Source organism: Bacillus rossius, chromosome 1 (assembly GCF_032445375.1).
Source record: "Bacillus rossius redtenbacheri isolate Brsri chromosome 1, Brsri_v3, whole genome shotgun sequence".
In the NCBI taxonomy this organism is placed as follows: Eukaryota; Metazoa; Arthropoda; class Insecta; order Phasmatodea; family Bacillidae; genus Bacillus; species Bacillus rossius.
In genome coordinates, this window is record NC_086330.1 from 35308480 (window position 1) to 35322643 (window position 14164).

The 14164-nt window shown below is 40.7% G+C and overlaps 1 protein-coding gene across 2 annotated transcripts in view; it reads right to left on the reverse strand.

The window, feature by feature from the left end:
- The window catches only part of LOC134534323 (cysteine-rich secretory protein 1-like), a 223693-nt gene that overhangs the window by 20632 nt on the left and 188897 nt on the right, over window positions 1–14164 (reverse strand). For both annotated transcript variants that reach the window (XM_063372712.1, XM_063372721.1), the window contains exon 4: window positions 12521–12666. In XM_063372712.1, coding sequence (XP_063228782.1) covers window positions 12521–12666 — 146 coding nt within the window. The remainder of the gene's footprint in view (window positions 1–12520; window positions 12667–14164) is intronic.

Genomic DNA, 14164 nt, shown 5'->3' on the forward strand with positions numbered 1-14164 from the left:
TATGGGTCTGGATAATATTTAGTTTTTAAAAAATTCTACAACCACAATAGATCTTGTCGCTGTCATAGAATAATTTCATTTAAATAATTGGGGGTAACATTATTATTTTTCCAAATATTTTTGTGATCTGTTACCACCCATAATGATTCAAATGAATTTATTTTACGACGTCGACAAATTTCGCGATGTTTGTAGAACTTTGGTCAAATAAACACGATCCAAACGCTAAGTGTTCCGTCTTTAAAACTTCATGTGCGTTTTACAATAAAAAATATGTTGTTCTGTTCAACTTCAAGCACTTCAGTGGGAAGCTCTTCAGACCATAAGCCGTATAGATGTGTTCAGCTTATTCAGTCGTGACGAACCTACATACAGTCGTAGGTTGTCGGCCGAATCATGCCTCGCCTTGTATCAATAAATATAAAATCATCAAGGAGTGGCTTGGGGCGGCCCAAGGGCTCATAACACTCTCTCATTGGTAGCACGGGAGAGGAGAGAAGGCCTATGCACGAGGACACATAAATTTGCCGTCGTCAAAAAGCGATTCGACCGCCACTCGCTGCTACCAGCAGCGGCAGTAACTCACAATTGCACGGCTTATTTAACAACGACTCTCGTCGGCTGTAAAGTATTCACTTGCCAGGCTGACGGCGTGGCATTTGGGAGTCGTGAGCTCGATAGGAGAAGTTAAGGGCGTATCGTGTACGGTGACCATCCAACTGCCGATGAACACACCAAGATGCGCACTGTTTCTGGTGCATGGCTGCGATACAGCGTGTTTGAAATAGCATGTGTGGAGACACGAGTAGACTCAACTTTCCTATAGGTAGAGACCCGAAAAATTCGCGGATTCATTTCGTGATAGTCTAGAATCCAAAAACGTTTGGATTTTTTACTGCATCAGTGATTGGGCCACAGTTTATCTGAATGATATTCGGCCAATGAAAAACCTTAAACAAAAGAAGTATCGAATAACTAGCGTCCCAGTTAACAGGTGTCACGAGTCAGTAGCCAATGAGCAGATGTAATTTTCCCGAGCGCATAGAGGATCATGGAGTATATCCTACAGGTCATTGAAATCGCGAATTTTTCCGGTCTCTACCTATATGTATACGACAAGACTTTTAAAAATGATCATTGGTTGATAACTAGGTCACATACACGTGATTGGGTAATCACTTCTACTCCTTGTTTAGCTGGCCCGGGGTCGCCAGGGCGTGTCAAGGGCACTGCAGTCCAAACACCAACGTATGGATGTGTTATTCACGCCTACTTTGCTACTAAACGAATCCGCGATATGTATGCAGGGTTATTTGAAACTACAGCGCATTTGTGCAAAGCGTTCGTCCACGAAAACAAAAACATTTTCTTACTTCACCGAAGAAAGGAAAAGGAATTTTGAAACAATATACAGAACAAAGAAACTGAATCCTAATTCTTACAAAAAAATAATTAAATATGTGTGTAAAGATTATTTTTATTTGTTGAACATTTTTCTGTTTTGCATGTTACAGTGCTTCATGTGGAAGGGCAGGGGGTTAGAGGGCTGTAATTTGCTTCCCTCCTTTAAAGTTTTATTTTTATTTCTAAAATTTAACTTGTACGAAACACTTATGTGCGCAGAATTTGTTTTGTGACCTTAGAGAGAGAAGGGGGAATGTATATTCACTTTGACCGCTGTTTGCCTTCAAATTCTTTCCTTTTATTAAACGGAATGGTAAGTGTACGGGCCTGTATGTGTGTAAGATGTATTAATACAACGTCAAAACTTTAACATAATTTCAGCAGATGATTTAGAATCTCATATTTTTAAAAAATGTGAGCGAGTGTTTCAGTGCTCGTTCGAGATGTGTGACATCTAACCTCGGTAACGAGTAAATACACGTGTTCTCGTGTTGCAAATACACATGTACATAATACGAAACTTGCACAAAATTTATAGTAAAATTCTTTAAAATAATACCATGCGTGATATATGTACACGCTTATTGTGATTTTAATTACATATATGAACGCGAATCGCGCTTAGTTTCAGCGCCTGCCGCTATAACTCGCTCTACCCGAGCAGCTCCTTCGACTATCGAATCATTCCATTTGCTCAAACAGTTAATGCTATAAAATTTCTCTTTGGCTTTGCGGACTTCGGTTCATGCCATCCGCCACAGATGTCGGCACCGTGGTTTTAACGCATTCCCGTTTCATGCGACTTCCGTTCCATTCACGAAATCACTCCCGCCAAATGCCGTGCACCAAAGGGTTAAAATGTTACACATGAAAAAGTGAAATGCACACGCTTGATTCGCGTCGGCACTCCCTTAAAAAAAAAGCTACAGTAGAATATACAATTAGTAGAGACCTGTAAAATTCGCGATTTTAAATCCCTAAAGGATAGACTCCATGATCCTCTATGCACTCGTGCAAATTACATTTGCTGATTGGTTACCGACTCGTAACACCTGTTGACTGGAATGATCGTGATTCGCTAATTCTTCTGTTAAAGATTTTTCATTTGGCCCAGAGTCCATCAGATAAACTGTGGCCCAATCACTGAAGAAAAATAATGTCAAAAGTAGTTTGACTCTATCCTATCGCGAAATGAATCCGCGAATTTTACAGGTCTCTAAAAATTAGTTGCCCCAGACACAGGTCGATGATTGGCGGCGGGGACAGCCGCAGGGGACAGGCGCGACCTTGACACCGCGCCGTCAAGCAGCGCCTCTTCCAAGTTACAGTTATTTGTAGGAACTACGTCATATTCCACATTTCTAGTTATGTAGAACTGTAATAATCAGGGTAAACATTAGTGTGGAAGGAAGGACTGTTCTTTTTGCTGAACGATTAACAAGTTTTTTGAAGTTTCCGTTAATGCTTTGTGATAATTCTTTTTTTAAAGAAGGTAATTGAAGGCACGGTATCACACGCCATGTTGATTTTCCGTTTTTTATATTACTTTTATTTAAAGGATATTTATTTCTAAAATATTGATTCGATACCTCTCTTGTGTTTGTTGTTCTGTCACAAATATTTTGAAGAAATACATATCTACTAAGTGTGATGCAATTTCTGCTGCGGCGGACGACAGACACACCCGTGCTTTGACGGAACATTCGCGCGACCTCGAAAGCTGCCTTGCTGCCGGCTCGCCGCTGTTGGAAACGCCCGCCTTGAATTTACGATAAACAAAGGTGTTCGTAGATTGACATATTCTTAAAAGGTGGTGTCTCACACTCCATGCAGAATTCTCTCTCTCTCTCTCTCTCTCTCTCTCTCTCTCTCTCTCTCTCGTGTCTTTACCATCAGTAGAAACAGTGATTTTTTTTTCTCCCTCGCGAAACAATCTGGTTGCTAAACTTGAATGCAATACGATACGATATGTCTGCGGCCAGCAACTTCTTCCGCCTTGTTACTGGCAGCTGCCTTATATGGTCCGGCCAATTAGAAAGCGTTTTCTTGCGATCAGAACTGCTGTGATTTGTGTGCCGGTAGTTAACGTATGTATACCTTTAAAGAAACTCAACCAATCAGGAAACACAGACGATACACATAAGATGTCTGGAAAGCTATTGCCCCCCCCCCCCCTCCAAAAAAAATACTGCCTCTAATTATGTTATGCGCCATTGATGTAATTTTAACACTATACCTCCTGCCTTGCATTTTGTTATCGAGTTTCAAATTTTTTTCAAACCGATATGTATCTACTATTATATTCAGGGGGTAATAAAAAGTCACGCAAATATTTGTAAAAGTCATCACTTGCGCGACATTTTACAGAAATCACATCACACTTAGTAGATATTTCTTGAAAATATTTGTGACAGAACAACAAATACAAGAAAGGTATCGAGTTAAAATTGTAGAAAAAATCCCTGAAATAAAAGTAATATAAAAACGGAAAAATCGACATAGAGTGTGAGACCAAGCCTTCAATTACTTTCTTCAAAAAAGAATTATCACGAAGCATTAAACGGAAATTTTAAAAAACTTGCTAAGTGTTAAGAAAAAAAAGGTCCTTCATTCCACATCAATGTTTACCCTGATTATTACACTAAACATAACTATAAATGCAGAATATGACGTAGTTTCTACAAATAATTGGAACTTCTAAGAAATTTTGAGTTACTTTCTTAGTTCCAGAATTCCGCAAGTATGATGTGTGTTGTAACAACAAAACTCCCATATTTGTGTGTTTGAAAAAAATCCTTAAATGATTGCCATTGATCACTACCAGTTTATTTTTATCAGTTGCGTGTATTCGGTAGTAAATATATCTTCATAATGTGTTTTTTTTTAATCTGATAGCTGAAGACGACTGGAAAAATCCGGAAAATCATTTCGCGATAGATTAAAATTTAAACAGTTACACCCCAATGCTACTTCTGCTATTGGCTCACAACTCATCTGGACTCTGGGCCAGAAAGAAAAACCCAAACAAATCTTTAACGAATCACAGGCTACTTACGTTGGGGCGTCTCACAAGACATCAGCCGATGAGTGAGTGACATTTGCCCGAGTATACATACGTAGAACTGGTGGAGTCCATTCTAGCGGTCATTGAACCCACGAAATTTTTTCGGTCCATAATGATAACGCACCAATCTCACGCGGTGAGGGTCGCGGGTTCGATTTCGACAACCCCGATATGTCTCAACACTTGTGAGCATCGAGTCGGTAGCCAAGAGGTTCGGCGACAGCTATGATCTTGGAGGATGCCGTCGCCTAAAGAACCACAACCTCCCCCCCCCCCCCCCCCGGGTCTACCCGAGCACACATACGATATGCAGAGCTTCAGAATAAACCACACGCGATTAGTAGATTTCTCGAGATACCCGAGTATTGTCTGCTTGAGAAAAGCATTTAATAATATGTTGAGGGCGGATTAATAGTTCTGTTTCCGTATTTCTTTTCTAAACTATATTTTTCGGAGAGTAAAAATGGATGAACCGCGTGTTTTGAAAAGAAAAAAGTCATAAGCGTGAAACTCCTGGTACAGATTTATGAAAGCACTCAAGGAACTTGCATTACACCTTTATACTCATTTCTCCGCCATTTAATGCAATCGTTACCGCTCGGATTTCATAGTTGTCACATGCAAGATGAAAAGAATACTCTTCAGTCCACAGCCTTGCACTTAGAGGCGATGCCGCGCTAGAAGCACCAGCGAGCGTCGCACTTATCATCCCGTCTCACTAAAAACAATACACCCTCGTCTAGACGGGGCCCCTTAAGCCTGTGTGCGTGACCGCGAGAGGGAAAAATAAACCTTGTCAAATCAATTCTTAGACGTTTATACAGAGACACTGTTTATCTGTTCCAATTTCGTCCCTTTTGATAGAGCTTCTTTTATCTGTTCCTGGTTTACTGAGATGCAAAAGTTATGTAAAGTGCTCGTCCTGAGTAAAAGTTTATTGGTTCAATGACCTCATAACTATTCACTTTGCCAGAAACGCGAAGAGCGCGTTCGTATTTAAACTATGAATTTCACGACTACTCTCAACAAGGACGGGTGACTTGAGAATGATTTATTAATAAGACCCTTGTCTTCTACCGAGAGAAAAAAGAGAATAAACATTATTATTTTTGAAAAGATTTATTTTGGAAATGATTAAGAATAGAGGCCATTTACATCTGGAAAAATTACAAAACACGAACACAATGCTACAGTGTTCCAACGCGCAGCTTGTATCGAAATTTTTTCCTGACCAAAAACAGCCCCCTAGTGATTAAGAGTCTGGAAGAGTTTGCCATCGCTGGGAGAAGACAGTGGTGGATCTAGTTTCTGATTGGAGGGAGGGTGGGGCTGGCTGGATGGTTTTTGGTGGTGCGACACACCTTTTTTTAATATATAGTCTTTTAAACGGATATGCCTTTATGGTATCTTGAAAACTGTAGAGAAGATTAATTTTGATGTGAAAAAATTTTAACAGCCGGTAGGGTAATCGAGGCGATGACGTTGTTAGAGCCCTACGAAAATCATAACGGAAAAAAAAGAGGCAACGCTCAGAGCGAATAAACTGGATGTAACTGTAAGCATCTCCGCATATTTTTCATCATCATGTTTTTTTTTTTTTTTTTTTTTTTAACAATATTGTGAAACTCTTAGTGTGAACCTACATATATAGAGTTCTTTATTAGCTGTCAAAAACACAGGTGGCAGCAGCAGCAGCGCTAGACGGCCTGCGTACGTGCACGATCGCGCGCGTGTTTCAAATGTTTGTAGACGTTGTTGGTTCCCGTGTGAAGTTTCGCTGCGAACGCACCCGCCGCTACTTTCAGCGCGAGAGAGGCTCGGAAGAGCAGCGCCCCCGCCCATGGCGCGGGTCGGCGGCAGACTAAACACAAGAGGCAGCGCGGGGCGCATCTCCCCGCCCTAGGGGGTGGGGGGGAGGGAGAGGGGGTTCAATGGCTCCCGGGGCCGAGCGCCTCTGCCAGCAGGGAGACGTCTCCTCGTGAAGACAGGCGCCACGAGCATCGGACACGCCCAAAACATTATTAAAACATACTAATCATTAGAGACCGGAAAAAATTCGCGGATTCCTCTGGCCTCAGGATAGAAATCAAAGTTGTAGGTGTGCTCGACCCATGTTTACTTTCCCATTGGTTGATTTCTTAGCGAGAACATTTTCATCCTTGTTATATGGCACTACCTGATTCGCTTACTTCTCTCCTAGCTGGACATCGTTGGCTCACGGTCGTAGAGGGGCGTGTCCAGATAACTGCGGTCCAATCATGAACACAGTGCGACAGTGTGGAGGTTTGCATTCTAGCTTGCGACTAAATGAATCCGCGAAATTTCCGTGGCTCTACTAATCATTAGAGACCGGAAAAAAACCGCGGGTTCAATGACCTTCAGGATAGACTCCAATATCCACTACACACTCGGGAAAATGCCAACTGTTCATTGGCTGCTGACTTGTGAGTCGTCTCGACTGGGTTGGCCTGTGATTCGACACTTCTATGAGTGAGGGTCTCTAATTGGCCCTCAGTCCTCCAGATTAACAGTGAACCAATGGCTGAAGCAGCTCTAAGGTATAATTGTTTGAATTTTAGCATAACACGAAATGAATAAGCGAATTTTTCAGGTCTCTACTAATCATTCATAATTGTAATAATTATTTGTTAAGCAAATCGAAATTTTAATTTATAGAGAATCTTAATATCTGTGGCAGTATTTCGATTAGATTTTTAAGCATTAGATGTACTGGAGTTTGGATAAAATTCTCTAAATAATACAGTGATTTGTATTAAAAAATCGTGTATTGTAGATATAGGAAGTTAAGCAGTTCACAGAAAAAAATTACTGCCTTTTTTTTATTGTTTAAAATTTGCTAACGAGGGGTTAAAAGCCGTTTAGTGGTTTTTTTAAAACTTTATTGCTGTTAAGAATCTTTCTCTTCCAGAAAACTGGAACCCACATATTACTATATAAAATGTTCTAATTGTCTTAAACATGTAGTGGGACCAGTAGGTATACGGATCATCATGAAGTTTGAAGCTGCTGCCTGTAGATCTGTTAAAATGTTCTACTGCACTTTCTTTGTTTTTAAAATAGGTTCATGACGCCCAGGACTGTTATAGTCATAATCACAAATATAATTAATTTTTCTAGCGATTTAAAAATAAGAACATCAAGAATAATTAAACAAAGTAAAATTAATATTATAACCTCGATTTTCATCGGGATAAAGAAACGTGTGTTTAACCTATTTTTAGTTTTATCTAGTCGTATTCACGTCTTAAATCTGTGCACTTTGTTTTATGTTTGCAAAATTTATTACGTTACGGGATCTGTCCGGCGAAAGAAGCTGGCCCAGTTCTTAATTGGACCAATGAGAATCCTGCTGTTGCATTAAACAATCCTCTGATTAGTCTTAAAATAACTACGTATTGCCAAAAAAAGAATAATTTAAATTAAAATGGTGGTAACAAGTTACTGTTTTGTAGACCGTCTAGACCAAAAATATTTTCGCAATGTATATTCATTTCTAATTATAGAGCAGCGATTATTTCGCGGATTCGTTTGGTAGCAAACTTGTAGGACATGAGCATCTGCGTCACGTTGACTAGATATTGTTGCTCTTGGCACGCCCTTGAACTTGACGATCCTGAGCCAGGACAACGAAATGTTTACCCAATCACGTCTAAATCCGTCAAATAATCATGATTCTACTAATAAAGAATAAGGCATTGTTAACGATAAATCAACCAATAAATATGGGCATATATATTCTTTTGACGCGATAACGTCTTATAAATCGATGAAAGCAGGCTGCACGCACGAAAAATGGTCACGTTCCGCCTAAGCCGAGCGTGCAAGAACCGGCCAACCACCGTGCGAGAAAATCTTCTATAATGTCAAACAGGTTTAGGCGGGCTTTTTAACTAATTGTTCGTGATTATATTTATACAAATTTGCAAAAACTGTCAATAATATTTGAAAATTAAAAAGTATGCAATTTTTCATCAATGTTTTCTTATGACGTTATCACGTAAAAATATCGTCCGTAAACCAACTTTACAGACAACCCACACCCTTAGAGTTAAAACACTTTAGCATAGTCTGTGCTTCGTAATTGGTCAGGTCTCTTTCAGACACATGCCCACATGCCACCTATCACCGTAATTCAGCGCGGGAGAAAACGCGTACTGAATGGCCCGGTCAAATAAGGCAATGGCTTCTCTTGCAGACGGCCGCCAATCACTAGCAAGAAACAGCTGGCGCATGCATACCACATTGCAGCCTCATGGGCGTTCAGATTTTTTCGTGAAAAATGACCGTCCCTACCAATGAGTAGAGACCCGCAAAATTCGCGGATTAATTTCGTGATATGCTACAATTCAAATAATTATACCTTAGCGCTGCTTCTGCAATTGGTTCACTGATAATCTGGAGTAATGAGGGCCAATTCGAGACCCTCGCTCAAAGAAGTGTCGAATCACAGACACTCGGTCGAGACGACTCACAAGTCAGCAGCCAATGTACAGGTGGCATTTGCCCGAGTGTGTAGAGTGTAGTAGAGTTTATCCTGGAGGTCATTGAATCCGCGAATTTTGCAGGTCTCTACCAATGAGTAAGGACAGGTATTTTTCACAAAAAAAAAAAAAAAAAAGAAATTCTATTTGTCCATTAGACTGCAAAATGGTATGCCCGCACCAAAGGTCACTTCTAGTGATTGGCGGCTGTATGCGAGAGAGGTAATTTCCTTATTTGACCGAACAATTCAGGACCCTTTTACTTCCGCACATTTCTGTAATTGGTCTGTCGAAAGTGGACATCAACTGTGTTTAAACTTCCATCTAGGCTAGTTTCATGCGGGGCAAGAACTCATCTTGGAGCTTTTTTTTTTATTCAAACCAACGAAACCAAAACCTTTTCGGACACCTCATATTTCCAAAAAAAAAACATCAATTCCACTTCACTATTCCAAATATTTTAATCCAACTTAGATGGCAAAAACAAATCATTTCATTTTTAATACACCACAAGTTGGATAGCACGCGAAAAATACCAGTTTTTAAATATTTGAGGATACAAATGTATGTCTCTTTCAATACAAATAATTCAGATCATCTGCTCTACATTTTGTTTGTGTGTTCTAAGACTGCGATATTCACGTAAATATATGTGTTAAAACTGTGCCTTCCCAAATGCGGCGCCCGGGGCAGAAGTCCCGTCTGCCTTCTCTGGTTACGTCCCTGACTCCCAACTAGTCTCGAAACGGGCATTATAAAAAAGGGCTTGATTACACAGATGGCACTTGAATCTAGCCTGGAGCGCAACGAGCCGGCGTGATGGTCGCAGTTACACCAATAAGGAGGGAACCGGAAAAAAAATTCGCAGGTTCGACGACCTCCAGGACACACTCGGGGGCAAATGCCGTGTGTTTTCATTGGCTGCCGGGGAAACTTTCGATGTGAAACGACGTATGGGTTGAAGGGCTTTTTTTTTAATTTGCCAAAAATACGTCCAGGCTAACTGCGAGCCAACCGGGGAGAAGCGGTACAAAGATTCGAGTATTTGAATTTTGGTTTACCGCGTTATGAATCCCCGGCGCCTGCTAATAAGGCGTGGCGAGCTGGCTACTGCAGGGAACCTTGGGCGCGCCTCGGCGGAGGGGCTTGTTTGTGCAAGCGGCCTCGTCCGGCAGGAAGGCAGATGGGTTCTTTGCCCACAGCCTCCTCCCCTCTCCCCCCTCCCCCCAAACCCTCGCTGCTCGCTGGAGACGTGGACGCGGGCAAACAAACAAACCACTGCCGGCGTCTGCTGAGAGAGAGGGGCAGCGCGCGTCTAGACGGCCGCGCGCTCATGCAGACGCGAGGTCGTTACCTTCGCCGTGTTCAGAAGTGCTCATCCCTCAGCGCCCGTTCTCTCTTGGGGATGCCTCTCATTTCAGGTCATGATTTTATAATTAAATTAATCACTGATCAACTTTTAGGCTTTTTCAATCGTTTAAATTTCACGAAATGAAAAATATATATGTACAGCGCATACGTTTTGCATAATTAGCGGCCAAAGTTACATTTTTAACGTTTTTGGGTTGTACTCGTAAGAAGAATTTAATTTATTGCATAACTGAAACTTTTTAGGTTTAACTGCAATGCTACTGGCTACTTCATGATATGGTTTGCATTTCTATCACAAAAACTTATTCCATGTTTCTTGGCTGTCGAAATTGTAACCAATTTGAGAGTTTTTAAACGCCAGGTAAAATTAATTAATATTTTATGAAAGAAATTCAAACCATTTCTTGAAGTAGCCAGTGGCATTGCAGTTAAACCTAAAAAGTTTCAGTTCTGCAATAAATTAAATTCTCCTGATTTGTACAACCCAAAAACGTTAGAAATGTAACTTTGGCAGATAATTATGCAAAACGTATGCGCTGTGTATATTTTACATTTCGTGAAAGTTAAACAATTTAAAAAGTCTACACGTTAACTGTAATTACTGTAAATATAAAAACTTGACCTGAAATTGGAGGCACCCCATTAAGGGCTCGGTCTACAAGCCATTCTTTTTCTTTTCATTTCTTTGGTTTAAGGCCTACTCCTTTTAAACTCGTCTTGATGGCTCTCTTATATTTTACATCTTTACACAATATTCTTGTCGCTAAATAGTTAACAAGTGATATCTTACAGCTTTAAAGATTTCTATTCACCTGACATTTCACAGATCGCAATTAACGTTAAGTGCATATCTGGTGACGAAAACGCAAGAGCAAAATATGATATGGAGTATATATGTGTTTAACACTCCCCCCTCCTTTTACAAAATCCTAATACATATATATATATATATCCTTCCACCAAAAAAAACAAGGATATTTTAAAGCAAGCACCGGGCAAAGTGATAAAATGCAAGAGCGCTTTAGATATGAGTTTACAGGAATAGTCGCTAACTAATACTAAATACTAATAAGTTAAACTGGCGTCAAGTTCCTGTCACAATGTCAAATGTTCGTCTTCAAAATTATTTGACAACCAAATAAGAAATAATCGTTACAATATCGTTAAAAATAAAAGAGGGGTCTGGTTTCTTGAAAGTTAGCATTTTACAGCACCCATGGTAAATAGAATGGTTTTTATATTTGGAAGAAGTCAGAAAGAGCATACCATTTTCCTTAATGATGTTTCAAACATTAACAAACATTGCAACGAAAATCTCATTTTATTGTGAAGCTAAAAATACTTGCATACCTACTTATGTTAAGTTACCCAATTTTTTCATTAGCGCCAAGACATATTTTCAATTATCTTCATCAAATAAAGTTTGAAGAATAACCGAAACATTTCTTAAATCCTGTTACTTTAATCATAGTTCATAATTGATCTGAACCTGCGCAATTATTATCAATTTAATATTATCGCTAATGACCCGAAGATTATGTGAATTAATTCAAAGCCTGATGTTTGCTATACTAACTTTTGCTTTTCAATCGTCTGATTTCTAACTTTCTGTTCTCATAAAGAGGAACTACCAGATTTGCTTGCTTCTCTCCTAGAAGGCCGTCGTTTGCTCACGGTCGTATAGGGGCGTGTCCAAATAACTGCGGTCCAATAGTGAACACGGTGCGAGAATATGCCGGTTTGCGGCGGAAGGAGACGAGGGTGGAAGGAGAGGAGGGCTGAAGAAGAGGAGGGCTGAAGAAGAGGTTGGTGAAAGGTAAGGAAGTCTACAGGAGACGAGGGCGGAATAATAGGAGGGCTGAAGAAGAGGAGGGCGGAAGAAGAGGAGGGCTGAAGAAGAGGTTGGTGAAAGGTAAGGAAGTCGACAGGAGACAAGGGCGGAAGAAGAGGAGGGCTGAAGAAGAGGATGGCGGAAGGTAAGGAAGTCGACGGGAGTCGAGGGCGGAAGGAGAGGAGGGCGGAAGGAGAGGAGGGCGGAAGGAGAGGAGGGCTGAAGAAGAGGATGGCGGAAGGTAAGGAAGTCGACAGGAGACAAGGGCGGAAGAAGAGGAGGGCTGAAGAAGAGGAGGGCTGGAGAAGAGGTTGGTGAAAGGTAAGGATGGCGGAAGCATGTACTCACCACGGCACCTGCTGCGTGGAGATGAAGATGTTCTGGCCGCAAGTGCCGAAGTCGTCCTGCCAGCGGCCCATCACGTCGTCGTGCACCAGCATGAGGCACTGGTCGGACCAGCGCTGGGCGGCGCGCGCCGCCCCCTTGTGCCACGTCTGCAACCACGGCAACACAGTCATCACGTGACCATCACACTGCTGCTTCATTTGGAAATGGAACAAAATCATTCATGCAATATTACATTCACATGTAAACAACTGTGCACTGTTCACAATTAATTTGGGTTCAGATTCTTACCCGGCCATTTATGCTTTGTGTTGTCCCAGTACCACAAATAGTAAAGTTATTTGTATTTCTTTCGCTTAATAGCTTGAATGAAACCTCAATTAAAATATAATATCGTACACCAATTTTCGTAGAAAAATACCCAACAGTATTATCTAGGAACACGTACTTCATATATGCAAAAATAACCACAGTCATGTGTTGTACAAAGATACAATATCTTTATCGTAGTATTACAAAATGGTTTCCAAAGGATTTTTTTTTTGTAAAAGTACAGAACATTTTTTTTCTGTGCAGTACATTGATACATATGTTTATGAGCTTTAATGGAGCACGTATAACCCGAGGTAAATATTCTGTACTAGCTGAAAGTTATAACAACGTACTCTGAAGCGATTCTAACCAGTAGAGTAGCCAGGATTTGTGTATGGAGGGGGGGGGGGGCGTGTTTCAGTTTTAGCATATCTTTTCATGAAAAAGCATAGAGACCGGAAACGATTTGCGGTTTAATTTCGCGATAGACTGAAATTGAAATGCATATACCTTTAGTTTGCTTTTTTTTATTGGCTCACTATTTATATGGACGACTCTTTTTCAGTGAGAAACTCTCAACCAAAGATGTCCCGAATCACAGTAAAACCAATTGAGTAGGCTCACAAGTCAGCAGTCAACGAACGGGCGTTATTTACCCGAGTGTACAAAAGACTGTAGTAAATCCTGAAGGTCAACGAAACCGCGAATTTTTCCCGTCCCTATTAATGCAATATCTTACGTCGAAGACGTAAATCTTATGTATACTATGTATACTGTACAGTCCTGTGTATATACTCTACAGTATGTATACTGCGTGTACTGTGCAGTCCGATGTATACTCTACAGTATGTATGCTATGTATACTGTATTAATTTTCTTTGTTTAGGCAATCCTAAAAGTATTAGGTACTGTAAAAAAACAGCTTGTTTTCCTTATGCAGTGTTAGTTTTGCAATAAAAGAGATTAAAAAAAAGCAAAAGGTTTGGTGAGGGTAGATCAGCTAATTGAAAATCTTTATACCCTTAAATCGCGCTATGGTAGAGAAATTGATCGAAGTCAACAAGGCAGTACTGAAGTAATTACGACCTGCAAGTTCTTACGGTACAGGCACGGGAGTGCGGCGGATGGCTGGTGATTGTTTGGCCCACAGTCATAGAGGGAAGTGTCGAGATAATTAAAGTACCTAATTAAAAGATATGCACGAAGGCTGCACGAATGAAGCACCGACGCTATGCATTGGCCAGGGATAAATTCCTGGCCTACGGTGACATCCGCCACGTTTCCCCCTTACAAGTGATCCGCGTTTTACCGAGCCCACAATTAGAACCGAGATCA